The sequence below is a fragment of the Capsicum annuum genome, chromosome 1, assembly GCF_002878395.1.
Source record: "Capsicum annuum cultivar UCD-10X-F1 chromosome 1, UCD10Xv1.1, whole genome shotgun sequence".
In the NCBI taxonomy this organism is placed as follows: domain Eukaryota; kingdom Viridiplantae; phylum Streptophyta; class Magnoliopsida; order Solanales; family Solanaceae; genus Capsicum; species Capsicum annuum.
Genome location: NC_061111.1, coordinates 155,945,113 through 155,968,042, shown reverse-complemented (window position 1 = coordinate 155,968,042; position 22,930 = coordinate 155,945,113). Strand labels below are relative to the sequence as shown.

The 22,930-nt window shown below is 34.1% G+C and overlaps 1 protein-coding gene across 2 annotated transcripts; it reads right to left on the bottom strand.

The window, feature by feature from the left end:
- Positions 1–1,194: 1,194 nt before the first annotated feature.
- Positions 1,195–13,101, bottom strand: LOC107840287. Of its 2 annotated transcripts, XM_016684112.2 has the most exons (7): positions 12,594–13,101; positions 10,885–11,252; positions 9,351–9,503; positions 7,357–7,449; positions 2,591–2,649; positions 1,933–2,026; positions 1,195–1,497 (listed from the first exon to the last, which is right to left on the bottom strand). In XM_016684112.2, exons 1-7 carry the CDS (start codon positions 12,889–12,891, stop codon positions 1,282–1,284), a joined length of 1,281 nt encoding a protein of 426 aa, XP_016539598.2. In that variant the 5' UTR covers positions 12,892–13,101; the 3' UTR covers positions 1,195–1,281. The 2 variants fall into 2 exon arrangements, with proteins under 2 accessions (XP_016539598.2, XP_016539605.2); XM_016684119.2 differs by lacking the exon at positions 7,357–7,449 and having other exon boundaries at positions 12,594–13,043.
- Positions 13,102–22,930: the final 9,829 nt, after the last annotated feature.

The following is a 22,930-nucleotide window of genomic DNA, read 5'->3' as shown; positions in this document are numbered from 1 at the left end:
TTCGAGGGGGAATTAAATCCGCTTTAAAAAGTATAGGGGGGTAATAGGACCCCCGCAAAGTTCAGTATGCTCAACTAGAAATACGGTCAAAGTTCAGATATTTTTGTGAGTATTGTCCCAACAAATTATATTAACATCTCTTTAGTTTTTGGAAGAAAGAAAAAGTAACTTGCAAGTTTTGTTCAAACTAGGGCTAGATCATGCTATTGAAATTAGGGTATCATTTTCCATTAATTGTGATAGTGTTACTAACTCAATAATGTAAAGTGATCACTTCTTTTTTGGGTCCCTAATTAACTTTTTGTGCACCGCCCATGCATGAAAATTTGTGGAGAAAAATACAAAGTTCCTTTCCTACTTGAACTAGAAGTACATGCAATGGATGCTGTCATGTCTTCGTCAAGTGTATGCATGAACCATTGACAGGACTTTTGGGTTACCCTTCTTTATCCTTGTGCTTTTACGATGGTGATTTTCTTTATGCTCACTTCAATTATTTTATTGACTATTTTTTTTACTTCCCATCAATTTAATTTAATTCAAATGGCCATAGGCCATAAACATAAGGTATTAATTAAAATGTGGTACATACAGTATAATCGTAATTGTTTTTCCTTGGAAGGTGTTTTCATCATATAATTATTTCAGAAAATAAGTGTTCTTTGCTAATATTGAAGAAGTTACACTAGCAGATAAATTAGGTTTTCATAATCCATTGATGTTAAGGTTAAGAGATCGATCTAACTAATTGGTATAGTTCCAACATTATCTAGCTAGTCAAGCATGAAGGTCAATCTTATTCCAAAATTACCTACCATATTACAACCTCGAGAACTCAGGTTTTTTTTTTTTTTTTTTTTATAACGGTAATATCGAGACCAACTTGTGCTACCTTGACTAGCTCACTGGATATTTGCTATTGTAATTCTTTCCACCAAGTGAGCAAAAAATCACCTATGATGTTCTTTATTTGAACTGGGACTTGAACACTAGTCAATGATAAGACGCACTAGGGTGAAAATTATGAATTGGTTTGTTAATCATGTCTTATCATACTTCATACTTGAAAAGAGGTAATACTGATGTTCATTGAGTTAATTTGCATGAGTTATGTTTTGGAATAAAGCCTCACATTATTATCAATTTATATCATAATTAATCATGCATATGCTAAAGGTTTTACCAAACTCAATCTCCACAGAAACCACGACTTATTACATTATATACTTTTGGAAGAAACATTTCAGTTGCAATGTTTTTTTTTTCTTTTGCTTACAAAACTTATATACCCTTTCTTACAGCAATTAATAGCACAATAAAAATGGGGAATAGAAGAAATATAATGTATGGAATTGCTTGTTGAATTGCACCTTGTTCTGTTTCATCTTCATTTTGGGAATAGTTTACTTTATCCCTAATAAAAGCGTTGAAATAATTCTGATACCCAGTATTCGTAGAAGAGAATGTTGAGCCAGTTACCTTCATCATTTCCACGGCCTGCCATAAACCAAGAAAAACAGTTTTGAGTACTCAGTAGCAACAAGATGGAGGAGAGGGCAGTGTTCAATTTGAACCCTTTTTTGGTTATAGTATAAACCATCGAATCCCTTAGACATAAGGGAAGATTCTAGTGTAGTGGTAAACATGATCGCAAGTTAATTACTTTCTGTCACACGTTCAAATTCCAACTATGATAGTCTTGGTTTTTTTTAATCCCCTTGTATAAATATCTGGCCCGACATTTCAGTAGACAACACTGTCATTTGAGGGTGTGCAATATCCAATAGCAACAGAGAATCAATGCCCTCCAAAATACCTAAACTTCTAATTGGCTGTCTATAATTAAGTGTTTTGTAAACTTCCAACCTTTTAACATGTCTTTACCGTCAAGGTTGATGCACAACATGAGCTTCCTGAATAGATAATGATTACCTGAAAGCTGAACACAAATTGTCTTGCTTTCTTGCTAACTCCAGGATTAGGATGGGACTGAAGCTTCTCGTACATTGAACGAGCTTCATCGGACCTGTCCATTATGGTGTAGAAATGAATGCATGGTCAGACTTAGAAGCAGGCACAAGGTCCATGCGAAATAAATGGTCAGACTTAGAAGCAGGCACAAGGTCCATGCAAGTTCAAGTTTACAATTAACTGTTTGAACATTTCAGCATTACAAAGATCATGGTGTCCACAGTAAAGAATAACCATGGTGTCTGTGCCAGCCTGCACACACCTCTATGTTATTGCCCTCAAAGAAAGCATATGAGCAGAACATAAAAATCATTAAGAACACTAAGAATTTTAAGTTACAGAAATGGTGAATTTATCACTTGAATTCACAGGTTTGTAGGAATCCAGTATCCTATGCTGGCTTCTCTTTTATCAATTAGTTTAGCAAAATGCTCAGTGAAACTCTTTCTCTTTCCTTCTTAATTTCTCTTGGGTGGGCTGGAATTCTTAAGCATAAATGCTTCAACTACCTTATTAGAGCCAAGGGCGGGCATTTTACTTAGAACTTACTTAAAACCTAGGACATTAGAGAGTCACAGATGGCATGGTGAGGAACATTAGACACTCACAGATGACATACCTTCGAAGTGAATCTTGACAAATAGACCACTGCAGTGCAGCTAATCCATGAAGCTGAGTCTGCACAAACATTATGTCATAGATTTCAATGTCAAATGTACTAGAGAAGAGAAGTGCCAATTGTCTTCGGGTTTGCTTATATTACTTTTCACTTCTGTTAAGAACAGGACAACACAAAGTTTAGAAGTATAAAAGTAAGACCAATGTAATCTAGTATCTCATAAAACACGGCATTCATTCTGTAAGAAAGCAAATCTTAAGTTTCCACATCATTCAATAGAGAAGCCAAAAAGTATAAGTTACTACTTGAGTCCTTGTTACTTATGTGCAAGAAGATCAATTTGTTTAACACCTCTTTTATATAATGTTTAACATATGCAATTCTTATCCCAAAAGATATTTGAGCATGAAGTTGGGTCTTTTCCTTCTTTTTTGGTGGACGGATGCAGCTCATTTGCAAGAGAGTGCTGAGGAAGTTGGCACTTTTACTCAAATGACATACACAGAAGTTGGATAAAATGCATCTTAACAATTCTTTGGTTTTTCTGGTTTAAGATGTGAAAGGGAAAGAAAAAAAGATACATACATTAATTTTGCAAGGTTTTAAGTGTTGAAGAAGATTTTGCATCTGATATAACGATCGCTCTTTAATGTTCCTTTTGCATAACGTCTACTGACTGACCAACGTCACTGAACCTAACGGCCGACGCCGGCGACGGCATAGCGAACGCCGGCAACAGGTAAGGGTGTCCTCTATCCCTCGTTTTCTCTCTCTCCCCAGTTCTCTCCAGCCCCGTCTCTATCTTTCTCTCTCTCCCTTCCCCTCTGTCCTGCCCCCCCTAGACACTGCTATCACCGGCGGGTTTAGGGTTCCCGCCGGCTCGACTCCAATCCGGCGACGGGTAAGGGTGCAGAAGACAAGCCAACGTCCAGCTTCTGGCAGGTCCTAGAGGGCACTCCGGCAACTTTCCGGTGACGCACTGGCGGGCTTGTTTCCAGGCGAATCATCTCCGGCAACCAATTTCGTCAACAACATCGCCGGAACCAGCATCACGCAGGAGTACCCCGGTGACATCTAAACTTTGAGTTTTTAGTTACTTCTTACAATTCAGTTTCTTTGTATTATTGTATTATATTGTATTATATGGTATTATTTTGTTTCTTAGGACTATAGTTGTGACGGGTTGTTTCGCTTATTGGTGGAACTTGTTGTGTTGTTCTAGCTGCTAGACTGGATAGGGTGTTTTGTGCGTGACTGCTATTTCCCTACTGTTGCCTTGTTTGTTTGCTTGTCTGTTTGGGGCCTTGTTTTGCTCTGTGAGTAGTGGCGGTGGGGGTTAATGGTGGAATAGGGTCTTGTCCGCGGGGGCTGGGGCGGGGGGTCGTTTTGGGAGGGGGAGAAAAGGGGAGGGCTGGGGTGGGTGTGGGGTATAGGTCGGGTGTTAGGGCTGGATCGGTGAGGAGTGGTAGAGGTAGGCAAGAGGCGAGAGAGGGTAGGTTGAGGGTAGGGTCTTGGAACATAGGGACCTTTAGGGTAAATCTGTTGAGCTGGTGAAGATTCTTAAGAAGAGGAGGATAACATTGCGTGTGTTCAGGAGACTAAGTGGGTCGGGTTTAAGGCTAGGGATGTGGATGGGTACAAGATGTGATACTCAGGGAGTGAGAAGGGTCGGAATGGAGTGGGCATCTTAGTGGATGAGGAACTTAGAGGGCAGGTGGTGGAGGTTAAGAGGGTTAGTGATGGGATGATGTCGATTAAGTTGGTCATTAGGGGGTTTACGTTGCATGTGTGTATTGTTTATGCGCCGCAGGCGGGCTTGGACGAGGATGTGAAAGCGAGTTTTTGGGAGGCTCTAGACGAGGAGGTGAGAAGCGTGCCTAACTCGGAGAAGATTGTCATAGCGGGGGACTTCAATGGGCATATCGAGGTTTTACCGGCAGGCTATGATGACGTACATAGGGGTTTTGGTTTCGGGGATAGAAATGGTGAGGGAGCTACCCTGTTGGATTTTGCGAGGGCTTTTGGGCTGGTGGTAGTGAACTCGAGCTTTCCGAAGAAGGAGGATCACCTAATTACCTTCCGAAGCGCGATAGCCAAGATTTAAATGGATTTTATGCTGCTTAGGAAGGGGGATAGAGCGTTTTGCAAGGACTGTAAAGTCATTCCGATGAGTATCTTTCGACCCAGCACAGGCTTTTGGTGATGGACTTGATAATCAAAAAGAGCAAGAAGAGAAGGGTCAGGGAGGGTCGACCTAGAATTAAGTGGGGAGGCTTGACACCAGTTAGTGTGCTGGAGATAAGGGAGAAGGTGGCGGGAATGGACGTGTGGGAGTGCAGGGGAGACGTGGATGTTATGTCGGATAGGGCTGTCAGCTGCATCACGGAGACTGCAAGAGAAGTGTTGGGTGTTTCGAGGGGTCGGGCAGGCCGGCATAAGGGGGACTGGTGGTGGAATAAAGAAGTTAAGAAGAAAACGGAGATTAAGAAAGGGGCGTATGTTAAGTTGATTGAGAGTAAAGAAGAAGATGAGAAGCGGGTGAATAAGGAGGTGTACAAAGTGGAAAGGAAGGAGGCTAAGTTAGCAGTTACGGTTGCCAAGACAACAGCATTAGAGAGTCTGTATGCGGGGCTTGAGGAGAAAGGCGGGGAAAAGAGATTGTATAGGCTGGCTAAAGCTAGGGAGCGGAAGGGTCGTGACCTCGATCAAGTGAAGTGCATTAAGGGGAGGATGGTATAGTTTTGGAGGAGGATGTCCACATTAAGAGGAGATGGCAGGAGTATTTTCGTGGACTGTTAAACGAGGAGAGGAACAGAAACATTGAGTTAGAGGAGTTGGAGCACTCGGAGGAAAACCGGAATCTCAGTTACTGCAGATGTTTTAGGGTTGAAGAGGCCAAAGAAGCTATTCGTAGGATGCGAAGGGGTAGGGCAACAGGGCCGGACGAAATTCCAATGGATTGTTGGAAGTTTACTGGTGGAGTAGGTTTAAGGTGGTTGACTGATCTGTTTAACGGCATTTTCAAGTCTGCGAAAATGTCTGAGGCTTAGAGATGTAGTACGATGATTCTGTTATATAAGAACAAGGGTGACATTCAGAGTTGCAACAACTATAGGGGTATTAAGCTGTTGAGTCACACTATGAAGATTTGGGAGAGAGTGGTTGAGCGGAGATTGAGGAGGTTCGTGTCCGTTTCGGAGAACCAGTTTGGATTTATGCCAGGTCGCTCGACGACAGAGGCAATCCACCTGGTGAGAAGATTGGTGGAGCAATATAGGGATAGGAAGAGGGATTTACACATGGTGTTCATCGACTTGAAGAAGGCGTATGACAAAGTCCCTAGGGAGGTGCTTTGGAGATGCTGGGAGGTGAGAGGGGTCCCGGAGGCGTACATCAGAGTTATTAAGGACATGTACGAGGAAGGGAAGACTCGGGTGAGGACGGTGGGAGGAGACTCAGAACATTTTTCGGTCGAGATAGAGTTGCATCAGGGATCGACTCTCAGTCCGTTTCTATTTGCGCTGGTGATGGACGTGTTGACGCAGAGTATTCAAGATGAGGTGCCTTGGTGTATGTTATTTGCAGATGATGTAGTGTTGATTGATGAGACGCGGGGGGTGTGAATGATAAATTGGAGGTTTGGAAGCAAACTCTTGAAGCTAAGGGGTTCTGAGTAGGTCTAAGACGAAGCATATGGAATGCAAGTTTCGTGACTCGAAGCAGGGGGACGGAGTGGTGGTGAGGTTGGATTCCCAGGATGTTTGTAAGAGGGATAATTTTAAGAATCTCGGATCTATGATTCAGGGGAATGGCGAGATTGATGAGGATGTCTCTAAACGTATTGGAGCAGGTTGGATGAAGTGGAGGCTCGCCTCGGGAGTGTTGTGTGATAAGAAGGTGCCCTTAAAGCTTAAAGGTAAGTTCTACAGAGTAGCAGTCCGTCCAGCCTTGCTTTATGGTGCTGAGTGTTGGCCAGTCAAGAACTCCCACATTCAAAAATTGAAGGTAGCGAAAATGAGAATGTTGTGTTGGATGTGTGGACTTACTAGAGGGGATAGAGTTAGGAATGAGATTATTCGGGAGAAGGTGGGAGTGGCGTCGATGGAAGACAAGATGCGGGAGGGAAGGCTGAAATGGTGTAGGCATGTGATGAAGAGGGGCACGGATACCCCAGTTCGTAGGTGTTAGAGGCTAGCTTTGGATGGTTTCAGAAGGAGTAGAGGTAGGCCGAACAAAATACTGGAGAGAGGTGATTAGATATGACATGGAGCTGTTACAGCTTACAGAGGACATAACCCTAGATAGGAAGGTGTGGAGGTCGCGGAAAAGGGTAGAAGGCTAATGCGAGGGTGGGTTGTATCTTGTAGTTAGGGAGCTCTTGCGTAGCCGGACTAGTAACCCTAGGACTGTGTCCATTGGTAGGAGCTGCTAGTGTATACTATTACTAGGTGGGTGTCCTTTTATTATTTCTTATTTTCATATTACTCTTATTTTCATGTCTCTCGTATTTCTATTTTTATTAGTCCTTATTTCTTATTTTGGTTATGCCACCAATCCTGTTTTCGTGTATTACTTTGATCTTGCTAACTATTCTTTATCTTGAGCCGGGGGTCTTTCGGAAACAGCCTCTCTACTTCTTCGGAGGTAGCGGTATGGACTGCATATATTTTACCCTTCCCAAACCCCACTTGGTGGGAATTCACTGGGTTTGTTGTTGTTGTTGTTGTTTAAGTGTTGAAGAATATCCAACTAGTACAAGAAATCACCTGAAACGGCAACTTATTCATAACTTCCTCATAAAATGGTAGTGCTTCCTTGAGCTTGCCAAGGTCCATGAAAGAGTCACCATCCTTCAGTGCCTAAGCATGACAACACTAAAATTAAAAAGTAAGTCATATCTCATGATTCTCAAACAAGAAAGAATATAATCTCACGTTAAGAATGGTTTAATACTTGAAACACTCTTCCCTTTCAAGGGACTCCTTCAACATATGTCAATTATCTTTATCTAAGTCAACCATAAACACAAGTATCTGCAGTAGTTCAATTTTCAGTTTACCTTGCTTATAAGCATTGGTGGAGGTATAGCGGTGCAGGGGGATCCATTGAACCCCCTTCGTTGAAAACATATACATGTAAATAGGGCAAAATAAGTTTTTTTTTTTTTCCTATATATAAGTTGTTGAATCCCCTCCGGCATAAGATCTTTTTTTTTTTTTTTTGGGAATCCTCTTGTTTGAATTTATTTTTAAAAAGGTGTGCTTCAATCAATTTTAACAATGATGATAAGTCGATGTTCCATTTTTACAACTTGTGAATTCAGGAAAAGCACCCACATCTAGCCTCTAAAATGCATTATTCGATTTAGTTCGCATTCAAAGGCTTGGAATGCGAGCTTATGCTCTTTAAGGTATAGGCAGCCCTAGTATTCCATTCTCTCCCACTGTCGACATTGCTTTCATTCCGGCTTACCCAAATGAGAATGCAAGGCAAGACCTGTCAACTCATATAGGACTTTTTGGACTTTGTGGTTCTGGAAGAACTAATTCAGACCAATCTCACTCTATTTTCTTCACTTGTACATTTCCAAATCTTGTGAGTCTTTCTAACCATATTTTTGCCTGTTATGTCATGCTTCTTCTCTAAAATCAATCTTATATGCACTTGCCATGCATTTCATAGTAGCTCCAATGAACATGCAAAAGTTCATTCAAGACAACCCCCGATAGGGGAAGACAGATGTCCCTTGTAGGAATTTCAGAGGTAAAGCATACTTCATAGGAATTATGAAACAGCTGGCCACATCTAACATTTAGCTTTTGTACTTCTGGTCTATTTCCAACTTTACTATAAACTACTATGGCTGAATAAGCAAATATATCTAATTAACTACTGTAAAATGGAGACCCACAAGATGATCTAATCGGGGAAAAATTTTCACAGATCGGAAGGGGTGCTTAAGTTTAATGAGCTCTGAAGGCCAATATCCCTGAAGCTCTCCAACTTCACGTCTGATGGTAACTTAAATTTATCCCACTCATCAAGGGCCATGGCCATGTTACAGTTTCCAAGTTTTGAAACCTTTGACTTCAGTCCATCTGAATGGATTTGTGAGAAAAAAGAACACATCAGTACAAACCCTCCGATGACTCTTCTCATTCATTTAAGTGACTGAATATGCAACCAGATATCCCTCTTTATTTCAAAAAGAAACTCGGCTTTATGTGTATTCAAAGTAGAAATGATTGGCAGAAATATTTAGTTCCACTATATGAAGAAACACGTCTGGTGTTACCGAATTAAATTGTTAACAACATGGCAATTCATAGAACTGGGATGGTGTATAACAACTTTGTACATATGCTGAAAAGTGTAAATTTATAAATAAACTATGAGATTTCTGTGTCATTTCTCAAGATCAATATAACAAGCAAATTAAATGTATATTCCATAATGAAAGAAATTTGATGCATCCAGAAACGTAAACTCCCTCCATTTCAATTTGTTTGTCTTACTTTCTTTTTTAGTTGTTTAAAAAAGAATGCCTCTTTCCTTTGTTGACAACTCTTTAATTTCAAACTACACATGACATGTTTAAGACCACAAGATTAAAGGACATTTTGGTACATCTACATATCTTTAGTTTAAGGCCACAAGATTCAAAAGTCTTCTTTACATTCTTAAACTCCGTGCCAAGTCAAAACCAGACAAACAAATTGAAACAAGGGGAGCATTAAAAAAAATAGCAATTAAAGCATACCTTCTCACATTCAAGTTTTAGGTTTGGATCAATAGTTAGGCCTACTCTTTTCTTGTAGGCAGCAAGTAGCTCTCTTGTACGTGCTGCTTTAGCTGCTTTCTCTTCTGCTGACTCAAGTACCTCTCCTGGACGTATAGTTCTTCCACCACCAAACTAAGCTCCAAACAAGCAATAAGTTAGAAGCATAATCCAACATATTAACAAGAAATAACTTCCTTCTATACGCTATATAGCAGCGAAGGGGCGGATAAATGCTCGCAAATGAGCTGAAAGTTGTTCATGAAGCTAGTTTACAGATAGTTTCACAAGTTTCATCCATAGTGCAGTCCATCAAACAGGGTTTACAAAGATTTGTAGCATAATTGGTAGAATGCCAAATCAGAAGACTTGAAGCAAAGATGTAAATGCCCCATCAAAAACTTTGAGCCGAGTTTGACGCAATGCCGCATCAAAACCCTTATAAGAACGAGTAATGGAAAACAAAATTATACTAAGAAATCACAAATGAACCATATGTCATAAAGCTGGTAGTATGCAAGGACGGACCAGGGCTAAGAAGGCTGTGAAGGGGGTGAACTGCAACCTTTTTCAGATTGCTGGTCTGTCAATTTGAGTTTATGCTAATTATCAAAACATACCAAACTAATAAGGTACCAACACCCGAGAAACCATTAAACAATGCTTTATTTTAGCAGTAATCAGTCATGAGAAAGTTTTCTCCTGCCCTTCCTTACTCACAAGGAGAATCGTCCTCCAAATCAAACCTCCACCACCCCACCCAAAAAAAAGTCCACATTCAAGGATATCCTCATTAAAGTTAAAATTCTCCAGTTAAACATCGCCAGTATTCCGAAAATTGGAAGTTGCCTATCAGAATATTCTATATCAAGTTATCTTCTCAAAAAAAGAATATTCTATATCAAGTATAGCAGAACACAGTTAGTCCCCACAGATATCAACACTCTGTAGCAGCCTTTACTTTCTAAACCTCCTAGAAACAGAAAATTTGTGATACTACAGCTTGTTAGTCTTAACTGCAAAAAGAATAAGCTTTCAGGCATGGATTAAGTTGAGTTGCAATTTCCCGACACCTTTCAACATAATGCAAGAACCTGATGGAACTTAATTTTCCAAACAATGAGCTGGTTAATTTATTGAAGAGAGGATACAAATATGATATCACTTATCCAGTTTACCTTAGCTTTCTATTTTTGTCTTTCCTTTAGCACTTGCATATTTTGCTACTATAACTTTCTGCTTTAGGAAGAATCTTGGTCAAATTATAGGTTCTGTAATTGGGAGTTAACGCGGAAACTAACCTACTAACACTCCATAAAACAATGAACTCAGGCATATTAAATGAAGCATGAACTTCTAATTGCACTAGAAAACATTCAAATAAACATATCCAGCAAAAGTAGTAAAAGCTGCTGTTTCTATAAAAACATAGTGGATAACTTTAAAATGAAGCACACTGAATAAGAAGACAATGCATAACAAAAAGCTATAACACAAGTCATAATAGGCAACTTACAGTTTTAGAGATGTCGTTCGGTCTGGGGAAAACTCCCCAGGTGGAAACCTTTGGCTTATAGGTATTCATGTCATCTTCTTGGATGCGGTTTGACTTTGATGTCTCTGTATCTGCAAACTTGCTTGTGTCCCCGACAAGTATTTCTACGTCAGGCAAGGCTCCTCCAGAGAATGGGTCTACTATTGGAACCAATCCAGCAGGCAGTCCCCTGCTCTTCTTATTATCAGAAAAACCAAGCCCCACAAAATCAATACTTGAGATTGTCAATTTTTCCTTCTTTCTACCACTCTCTTTGGGTAAAGCATTTCTGTCACTTTTCCCGTTTTCTTTTTTGATGAAGTCATTTTCCCCATTCTCTTTATTAGATCCTACACAAACCAGTAATTGATGATTACACAATTCGAACAATTTTGAATTTGTTTGTGGATCTACTACCTGAAATTCACTGCGTAATCTCAAGATACAATGTGTATTCCTGAATAATCTCATTTTTCAACTACAACCACTTCATTTACCAAGCTCACTGTATTTGAGTCCATAACCATGAGTTCCAATGCACTAGAGCTTATATCACTTACCAATGAGGTCCTATCGACTAGTAGTACACGGAAGAAATCAGTTCCAAATATTAGAATAAATATCTGACGAAGTAGAATCATCTATATAAGAAATTCACGCCTTTAGGTGAATATAACTCATTATTTCAGGTAGCAAAATTTCATTATTGTGTCTAATTTCATCTTGAAGAATGCTGCAGGATAACATTGCAGCACCAAATGAAAGAAAAGGGCAGCCCGGTGCACTAAAGCTACTGCTATGCGCGGTGTCCGGGGAAGGGCCCCACCACAAGGGTATATCGTACGCAGCCTTACCTTGCATTTCTGCTAGAGGTTGTTTCCAAGGCTTGAACCCGTGACCTCCTGGTCACATGGCACCAACTTTACCAGTTACTCCAAGGCTCCCCTTCAATGCAGCACCAAATGAAGGATAATAAAGCCCTTCTCCTTTGCATAACAATCAAAAAGACAAAGCTCATTCGGTTCACAATACTAGTTATCCTGAGATCGTAATCCATGAGTTCCTTATGCGGTGAATAATAAAGGGATTATTACACAGTAAGGAAAAATGATACAGGGACGACATGTAGAGATCACCTACTTTTAAGGAAATATTTGTATTTAGATATTTGAATCCTCTATTACTAATACACATATTCTTATTCTAATTATTTAATACCACTAGCCAAACATTGCATTTAGTTATGCAAAGGCAAATCTTTAGTATAACACCAACCAATAAGTGGTCATCTGATTGATGGTTAGAAGTGCACTGTTCATGTATTAAACTAGTATTGTATTTTGTAGCATTTAAGTTGCTATGTATAAAATTCAGCACATCAATTATGGTGTTTGGTTACAAGTTTACAAACTTGCATAACTAATATAAAAGTTATAAGGTTATCTACGTATTATTTTATGCACGTTAGAAGATAAAATAATTACTGGAGGAATAATCTCTGTATAACTAATTTCTACGTTACTAATACATGTATAACTCTATCCAACCACCAAATAACTCCTAAATATGGGGATCCTTACCAATTTACAATCCATCAATAATTAGCAGAAAATTTCGCAATACAAAATGTCAACAAGCACAGCCATATTGATTTAAACTCAAAAAAGAAAAAAAAAAATGCTTTGTCTCACTTTGTTGTATAGTATTACTGTCCAACGCAATTTTGTCAGCTGGAGGCACCACTTGATCATCACTATCCTTAGCACCATTTTGTACAATCTTGGGAGAAGGATCAGGTGATTTAGTTTCTTTCTTATAGGCCTTAGCTTTTGCAAATGCAAGCTTGACAGGGTCAGTTTCAACAGATATCTGTTCGTCTGAAGAAGCTGAGAATTTGAGGGTCCTTGTGATTTTGGGAAATTGGTTTGTTGAAGAATTATTGATGCCTGGGAAAGGAGAAAAAACTTGGGAATGAGGGATTAACCCCATTTCTTCTCTTTTCTTCTAGTGTCAAGATTTTCAAAAGATTGTTATTGTTGTATGTTGTGGAAAGAATTGGCCTTGTTAGATAAGAGGAGATTTTTAGCTCCTATTATTTTCAACCTCATTCTTTCTTTCCTCTCTTATTTTTATTTTCATTTTTAATTTCTTTTTGCTTTGCATTTGAGAAAAGGTGTAAATTTTGAAGATTTTATGAGGAAAGTGTATTTAATTGTTTATCATATTTACAATTAAAGGGGGAATGCAAGTACAGTGTTGACACTTTTGAGATTAAGGTTGTGCGCAAATTGGATCAACTTAAATTTTTCAATGGATTTGGATAATATGATTTAAATTTTATAATTTGAATTAATTTACAAATTCATTTCTAAAATATTACGATTTCTCAATTTAAATATTGTTGTGTGTTTACTATCCGAACTGATTCAACAAATCAAAATTTATATACATAGATAATAATGATATGTAATTATTTATATCTATAACCTATATCTATATCTATAATCTATATCTATAATATATTAAAAGTGTAAAGAAATTTAGAAAAGTAATTTGAACTTTTTGCCCTTCATTAAAAGATTTTTCTTTACACAAAATTGTATTTTCACTATTTTCTTTAATTTATTATTTAATTAGTTTTTACTATATTAACTAGATTTCCTAAAATATATGGCAGGACAATTAATTAATACTTTTCTTTCTGCTAGACTTCTTAAAATATATGGGACTCCTAAAATATATGGTATGAGAATTAATTAATATTTTTCTTTCTAGTGTTCAATTAGAAAAATACTCCTAAAATAGGACTCTATTAAGAAAATACTTCTATAAATATTGAGATGTATGCTAAACTAGAGAACAAACCGGTTTGCCTACTGGGAGATCTATAATATATCAAAAGTGTAAATATTCTTAGAAAAGTGATTTGAACTTTTTGCCCTTCATTAAAAGATTTTTCTTTAGACAAAACTATCTTTTCACCATTTTTTCTAATTTATTGTTTAATTATTTTTTATTATATTAACTAGACTTCCTAAAATATATGAGACACCTAAAATATATGGTAGGAAAATTAATTAATAGTTTTCTTTCTACTAGACTTTCTAAAATATATGGGACTCCTAAAATATATGGTAGAAGAATTGATTAATATTTTCCTTTCTACTGTTCAATTAGAAAAATACTCCTAAAATAGGACTCTATTAAGAAAAATAAATATTGAGATGTACGTTAAACTAGAGAACAAATCGATTTGCCTATTGGGAGAATATGATTGATGTCGATCTAACTTGATTTGATTGCATGTCTAGATTGGTGGATGTTTGATTTTCTAACTCTCATCTTCCTCACTGTTTTTGTCAGTATAATAGAATTCAGCATGTGTGTATATATAAATCTTCTTTGTTTTCATTCAAAATCATTCTTTAGAGTCAAAATTTTCACCCAGACAAGAATTAGTTGGATCAAAGTGAAGCTTTGTGATCACTATTATATTATTATTTTTTATAGTTTACAGGTCGTAGATGAATGTTGGTTGGCTTTGAAGAATTTATTGTAGAAAGGTTAGGTTTAATTGTATTGTTTTGATATCTTTATTATCTTATTATTTTATTTTAATTTACAGATGCTAGATGAATGTCGGTCGGCTTTAAAAAAAAAATAGGAAAAAGTTAGGTTTAATTGTATTATTGTAATATCTCTATTAGTTTGTTATTTTGTGGTAGTTTACAGTTCGTAGATGATCTCGATTGACTTTGAGAAATTTTTGTGTGTAAAATTTAAGTTTAGTTGTATTATTTTGATATCTCTATTATCGTTTTTGGTAAAGGTTAGGTTTAATAAATAAATTCTCCTTCTTTACATACTCAAAAGATATTAAATTTAATTATTATATGCATCTTTATTATTTAAACAAATGTCTTATATAGTGTAATGTTTGAACTCATTAAAGTGAGGTACACGCGCAAAGCGCGTACACCTAAACTAGTATATTAAAAGTGTGAATGTCCTTAGAAAAGTGATTTAATTTTTTTATCCTTCATTAAAAGTCTACGCAATAGACAAGATTGTCTTTTCACCTTTTAAAAAAAATAAATTTATTATTTAATCAAATTAAGGACTCCTAAAAATATATGAATAGAAATTAAACACTCCTAAAATATATGGGATAGAAATTAAGGACTTTTGAAATATATGAAAAGAAATAGAGAAAATACATCAAATTACCCCTGAACTTATCCGCATAACTTACTTTAGATCCTTAACTTGACGTGTAATTATTTACCCCTCTTAATAACTTTATGCTTAATTAATTCAACCCCTAAAGCTGACGTGGCAAAAATAAAAAATGCATGTCTTATTTTTTTAAATAATGGGCCCACTTTTTATATAATTATATATATATATATAAAGAAAGAAAATAAAAAAGATCCCCCCGCCTCCCCTTCTCCCTCTTCCCCGCCTCTCCCGTTCAACCCCAAATTTTTCAACTCCGGCACCCATATCTACCATAAACAGTCTCATCTTTGCTCCAATGTACACTAATTCTCTCATAAGTATTTGTCCCAATTTCTTCCTCCAAAGAAAATAGGAAAATGCATATGTTTCTTGCAATCAAAAGCTTTAGCATTTTTTCATGTAACATTCAGTTCAAGAATCACCCAATTGGAGTGTCTCCTGCACCAACACATTTGCCTCAAACTTTTTTTCAAGATTTATTGATGGACCCAGATACTACTATTACGTTTTGGCCAAAGCCGAAGACAAAGTCAGAGAAAATTCGAAGGTAAAGTGTCTGATTTTTATCACTTGAGCATTTTGGATGAAATGGAATTGACTGGAGGGGAATGATTGTAGTTGATTTATATGTCCAAGTTTAACTATTTTGGGATTCGGATGTAGTTGATTTATCCTTTGATTTGAATTTCAATGTGTAAGATTTATGTTGGACTTCCTATTTTCGATCATTCTTTGATTGAAATTTCAATGTCCAAGAAAGTTAGTCTTCCTATTTTCGATGCTTTGCTATTTTTAGTCGATATTTACAGTCAAAGTTTTCAATTTGATTATCTTTGTAAATATGAGAAATTGGAATGATATTGAAATTGAAGGAAGTTTCATTTATCTTTGTGGATATTAAAATTTTGAAATGAAATTGAAATCGGAGGAAAGTGTTAGCTGAGGTCAAAAAACATGGTGTGCTAATGGTGGTAGATTAATGGTGATAATCTTAAAATACATATAAGAGGGGGTTTGAGAGAGAAATTGAGTTTTTTTTTTTAAATTTTTATTATATAATATTAGGCATTATTTTTTAAAATATTTTTTATGTAACAGTGACGTGGCAGTGATGTGGCAATGATGCAGCATGTGATGTAGCGCGCGTGTAATGCACCTCCCTCAGTGAGAGTGGTAGTGCATTTTTAGGATGGTATATAATTCACTATAAAGTTGTTAAGGGGGGTAAATAATTATCCGTAAAGTTAAGGGTCTAAAGTAAGTTATGCGGACAAGTTCAGGGGTGATTTGATGTATTTTCTCAAAGAAATAACCAGTAGGATATATATGGAATCCTAATAAAATAAATATATTAAATTTTGATTATTAATTTTTTTAAAAGTCAGGTGATCCAAAATAGAGATTCGGATTCTCTTTTTATTATTAGTAAAAACTCTTATAATCACATAAATACTATAATATATTTAAGAGCATAAGTTCCAAAATTATTATTTATTCTTAAATTACCGTATTTATCCAAATCATGTTACAATGCTAAAATGCTCTATAACTCTACTCTACAAAATTTCATATTTTTGATTTACATAATATTTTTTTAAGTAGGAGTCTATTTATCTTTTTCTTTAAAAAAATTTCATGTTTTAGCTTTTTTTAGGTGTTGGAATCTATAATATTTACTTTTTAAATTTCTTTCTGGTTTAGACAATATTTACTTTTTTAATTCCTTTTTGATTTAGGGTTTCCTATATATATATAAAAAATATTATTCCACAATCTCATTCATGAACTTTATCACTTTTGTATTTTTAGGTTTTCTTTCTTTACGAATTTTCTTTTATAGTAGATCTTAATGTTTGTCTTATTACTTTCTCTAATGTTTTCCACCATAAATATATCATTCATATTCTTTACTAAAATTGCAGGTTTTTGAAGTGAATTTGTCCAAAGGTATGTTTTCTAAAATTTTAGATTGATTTTGAAGTTTACAACAATAAATGATGTATTTTTTGATAAATAATTATAAATTGAAAAATTTCTTTGTGAGTTTTGTTTCTAGTATTTCATATACAATTAGTGATTTGAAATTGAATCTCTCTCTCTATATATAAAGTAGACTTATAGGCATGCTTATGTGGCATGCTTCATAGACCAAAAAAATTATTTATCTTTTTCCTCCTATTGTTGAGTTTTTTTGAATATTTTACAAGTCATTGTATTTATGAAGAAAAGAAACTGTACATTGAATAAGAAAAATAAATGGCTATTAAGTGGGCAATTTATTTTTGCCTATTCATATTCTATTTTCCATACTATATATAATCTTCTCATTTTTTGGGAGGATCTTATGATATGTTTTTTTCTCTTCTCCTTTATTTTCTTCTTTCTTTTTTGTTTTAATTTTATTTTATTTTATATCTTTGATTTTAATATGTATTATCGTCATCTTATAAAAAGGATGGTGAAGATGAAGTTGTTTGATATGAAGAGGTAACAATAGCATTTCACAATATTGTCATATTTATACTAATGTGTGGCTTAAATATCTTTCTTGATATGTTTAGTGTTTTGTTGACATATTTTGTTTTTGATTGACTTTGATTCTGTCAATATTTAAATTATAATGCAAACTTTGGATATTGATCACAAAGATCTAATCTTTCCCTCTTTTTTCAGGTTACTTATTATTGTCAAAATAATGATTTGTTTTTAAGTTGGAACTGCTTATCCAATGGAAGGTTTAGTAATGCAAATACAATTTATTCAGTTAGACATTAAATTTTTCATTTGTTCCCAAGTTGAAATTTGTAGTTGGAGAGCCTATTCCTTAATCAGTCTCTGTTTTGAGCTCTTAGTGTAGAAAAATATTTAGTAGGAGCGATATCTTCGAATGGATTCTATGTGGTGTGAATCCGCATTAATCGGACTCGAATGGAGGTTCCAAGTACTGGAAGAGAAACTTAAAAAAGAAAAAAAAAACTTATCGTAGGAGGTTTTTAGTTCAAATGAATTCGTAATCGTCCCATATTGAGATGGTACATACTTTTCGATTTTTAGAGAACTCAAATAAAATAGAAATAAAAATATCAATTTATTAAAGTATTGCTCTCCATAGCTTTTACTTGATGCTAGGCATCTCAACAGTCTCTCTTTATAAAGAAAGAGATCTTATCTCCATCTTTGTTCAAATATATATGTTACAGGGTTAGACTTTCGTCTTCTTTAATTATTGTTACAATTCATTAGCTTGCTATGATGGGCATATATTGCTTACATTATTTTATAGCATTCTTCTTTATGTCAATTTTTGAAACGCTTAGGGGTCGTTTTGGTAGAGTGTATAGGAATAATGCTAAATAGGGTTTATTAGTAATGCTTGTATGATTAATGCAATTATTAGTAATGCTGGTATTAGTTACACATCCATTATTTTTTACACATTGTTTGGTTTGATGTATTAAAGATAATATATATTTATATAATTTTTGTAAAAAAAAATATTTGTTTACCAAATTACCCTTTCCTTAATCACAAGACCGTTCAATCATCGTCAATTTTTTACCAATATAAGTAGAAGACAACTCATTAACAAGTGTAGGTTCAAAGCAAAGTAATCAGTTTTTGCAAAGATGCTACGAAAAAATTATACAAAATAACAAGTTTTCGCTGATATGATTATACCGTTGAACAAGCTTTGCAGTAATTGCATTACCAACACAACCTCAACCAAATTACGCCTATGTCCAAGATTATCTAGCTCTTTTTCTCCCCAAGGAACATTTATAAAGGTATACGGATCAAAATGTTGTCTAGTAAGATATATTTTTTTCATAGGCTTTACAATTTACATCATAGGCAAAAGGATTTGCCTACGATGAAAAATCAAATTTGGGAATATAGATTTGATAGAATTACTAACCTTGTGAGAAAAGAAAATGTTGATTAAGGAGAAGAAGAAGATGCAGTAAGAAGAGGAAAATGCAGTAACCTTTTCTTTTCCAAAAAACAGAGAGTAATTTTTATGGTGGGAAAGGAAAAAGGAGTGTGATATGGTGGTAAAAGAAGGAGGAAAAATAATTTAAGGGGTAATAATGTCATTTAATAAATTAATACATGTGTTGAAAGTCTTGCATTACTAATACATGGAAAATGATGTGTATTATTAATACACACCTCAATACACAATACAGTGTATAATTAGTACAAGTATTATTTATGCATAATAAAAATATGGTACCAAACAAAGTATTACTAATGCTCATTAACTAATGCATGGATTAGTTTTTCCAATACACTCTATCAAACGACCCCTTAAAGTTTTAAAAAAGACAAATATATAAGAGGTGATGTTCACTTCTTTATGGCCTCCAATAGTATCTAGTTTTTTTTTCTTATTTTTTGATACTGCTGTCTCCATTTCACTATATAATGCTAACATAATAATCTATTTTAAAGTATTTTTATTTTTCTTAAATAATTTATTTAATAAGTCATTTTCATAACTTACACCACTTCACATTTCTATAACTTCTATTCTAATAATATTCATTAATTTTGTGCTTTTAACTCACATATTACCATCTTTATAACTCATGCTCTTAATAATCTTCATTAATCAAGAAAATTAAGAGTTGTAAATGGACAATTAAGGATCATCATATACAATATTTCAATTCTATATAAAAAGACTTGTGTAGTTATTTTAATATTGTAAGGTATAATATTGTACACTTCAAAAACATATGGAGAAGGAAGTTATGAAATGTTGAAGAAGGTTTTAAATTTTTTTGATAATCCGGTGCAGTGCGGAGGAATTATGGATATTTACTCAAGGATCTACTTAATTTAATTTTTTCATGCTTTTTGATTGAAAAAAAAGTACATTATTTCAAATTAAAATCTCAACTTCATTGAATGTGAAATATAAATGAAATAAAATTATTATTAGAGAATATATTTTAACTTATTGATAAAGAATTTAACACCGCGCGAAACGCGGTTAATTTTCCTAGTTATTTATAATTTTGGATAGATTATTTAGATCGTCGCATTTTATCACGAGAAATTGGTTGGTCATTCAGAATTCATGATAATTAGTAATGAAATTGACTTATTTATAATTTTGGATAAATTATTTGGATCGTCGTATTTCGTTACGAAAAATTGATAGGTCATTCTGAATGCATAATAATTACTTATCTTATTAATTAAAGACTTTTTTATCTATGCTTTATGGTTAAAAAAACTACATGTACTACGTTCTGAGGATTATTCATCGGATTAGGTTTTTAGGAGATTTGATTTTTATTTATTAGTTGTTTGGCTTATCATTAACTTTTTTTAATCACTGGTTGCAGGTATAAAGAGGCCATCAACAATTTTGAGAATTGCTCCTTTTGATTTGAGGTAAACTTGAGATGTTTTTCTTATTTTGATGTAACTTTGTATATATATCTTCTTATTTTTTAAAAAAAAATTATTTATCCGTTTTTTTATTTTGGATTTGATTTAATTTTCTTGCATTTATTATGTATCATTTTTCTTTCTACCTTGTATTCTGCCTTTAATCTCCTAAGTGAAAATTCAAACAATGAATTTTCTTCTTCTGATAATTTCTGTGTGTGTTTTTTCAGGTGAATATTTTTTAATAGAAAAAAGCATGTTGCCGTCGAATGAGGTAGTCGATAAAGATCAAAGATTGGTAATTTCACTTCTCCTAATTGATTTCTTCTCCTAAATAGTGAATGTCATCCAACAATACAAATACAGTATAATAATTGATTTGAACCCTTCTGAAAATTTAAATATAGATTATTGGGATGTTAATCATTATTTTTCTAATAGATCTTATTTGCCTTTTTGTAATTTTTTGTAGTTAGATACTTCAAGTTAATTGAGCATTGAAATAAGACATGATAATGGCTATTTAGTTTGTTCCATATTGTTTCTTAATTTTAAATATCGTGAATTTTTTTCATGTATTTTCATCTAAACTTTTTTGAAAATTTTGTACTAATTGTGATTTAATCTTATTTTTTAAAAAAATTATTTTTTTAATTGGATTTTTTTAGAAAAATATTTAGAACTTTGAAAAAAACTAAAAAAAGGTTATTAAATCTTAATTAGCTAGAAAGCACTACCAATATGTACCTAAAGGAGTAGTACTATTTTAAAACTCTATAAGGCATGAAACCTAAAAAAACTCTCAAAAGAAAAAGTATTTGTTGGCTCAATCAATGGTCGGTGTAAAAGAAATTACACGAAAAAATGTCTTCCCGTATACATACATACTCTAGCACACAAATATCTTATTTTTTAGCATACCCAAGAGATACACGAATCCAATTGTTTATTTTACTTTTTTCTTAGTTCATTTTAATATCGTTTTTTTAAGTACTCTATTTCTGAATTTTCATACAGTATATTTAAAACTACAAGATTAAAGTATATTTTACTATATTTCACATGTCTATAATAATTAAAAGAGACATTAGAAAATATATGGTGAATTATCATGTTCTTCATATTTTTTGTCTTAAAATTAATGTTGATTTTTAAAAATTTTAATTTAATAATATAACGTACATACAATAATTTGTTTTTTTGTATTCATTTATTGTTAATTAACTACATACACTCGTAATGCACGTACACTTAAACTAGTAATATATTAAAAGTGTGAAGACCCTTAGAAAAGTGAATCAAACTTTTTATCCTTCATAAAAGTCTTTGCTTTAGACAAAATTATCTTTTTATATTTTTTCTATTATTTTTATAATATTAAATATTAACTATAATAAATATATTAAAAATTAAATAGAGAAGGTTTTCTTATTATGGTTAAATTTCTAAATTTATGGTAAAAGAATTATGTCTAATATGTCAAAACAAAAAAAGATAACCTTTTGCAAATCAACAAGGTTTTGTTCACTTTTTCTTACCAAAAAGAAATGTGGAAAAAGGGGTATAAGACATTAAAATTCAACTAAAATTTAATTTTACTTATTAAATCTTTAATTAATTCAATTAATTGAGCATACTAGCATACATTCTACTGAAGTAGTATTTGTATCTCAATGAACAACTAAAAAATTGTGAACTTTTTGAAGAACAATTTTTTTTTATATATATAACCTTAAGTCCTTAACGTTCCTTTTCCCCTTATTCAAGTTTTATAGTTATTTTTTTCCTGGGTGTACGTATTATTATTATTTGGCTAAAGTTTCGTTCACTGTTAATTTTAGTTAGAATATCTTTAGGTTTAGCTATTTAATTTAGGTAAGAAATCATAATATTTAACACTTTTAAATTCATTAGAATTTTATCCTATTTATAAAAAAACTCTTCAATTCTATTTAAGTTATATTTTGAACCAAAATTTGAGGTGACATAACCTCTACTAAGGCTGGCAACGGAACCGAAAAATTCCGTTCTGGTTCGCCAACTTTGGTTCCACTAGGTTTTCGGTTCCAGTAAGCAACAGTTCCAATTAGGTTCGATATACCGGTACCCAATGGTCCAGATAAGGTTACCGGTGCGGAACGTCGAAAAAATTCGATATTTCCAGTTCCGATTAACCGGTTCCGGTACTGGTTGACCGGATTTCGGTCCGGCGAACACGTTAATTTCTGTTTTTTTTTTTAATTGGGATTTGGTTGGCAACGGCTCTTTTGTCCGTTGATTTCTAGCCGCTTCCCAATTACCCCACCCCCTCTCAATTACCCCACACCACCCCGTAAAATTTTCATTATAAATATCTTTTTTTTCACTTCTTTTTTCACACAAATATTAT

What these genes read in the sequence shown, in the direction of transcription:
- LOC107840287 (XM_016684112.2), bottom strand. Translation starts at nt 12,891, where the DNA reads ATGGGGTTAATCCCTCATTCCCAAGTTTTTTCTCCTTTCCCAGGCATC. An exon ending in TAAAACTTGAATGTGAGAAG is followed by an intron (nt 7,450 to 9,350) that starts GTATGCTTTAAT and finishes TGTCATGCTTAG; the next exon opens with GCACTGAAGGATGGTGACTC. An exon ending in TGTCAAGATTCACTTCGAAG is followed by an intron (nt 2,027 to 2,590) that starts GTATGTCATCTG and finishes CATAATGGACAG; the next exon opens with GTCCGATGAAGCTCGTTCAA.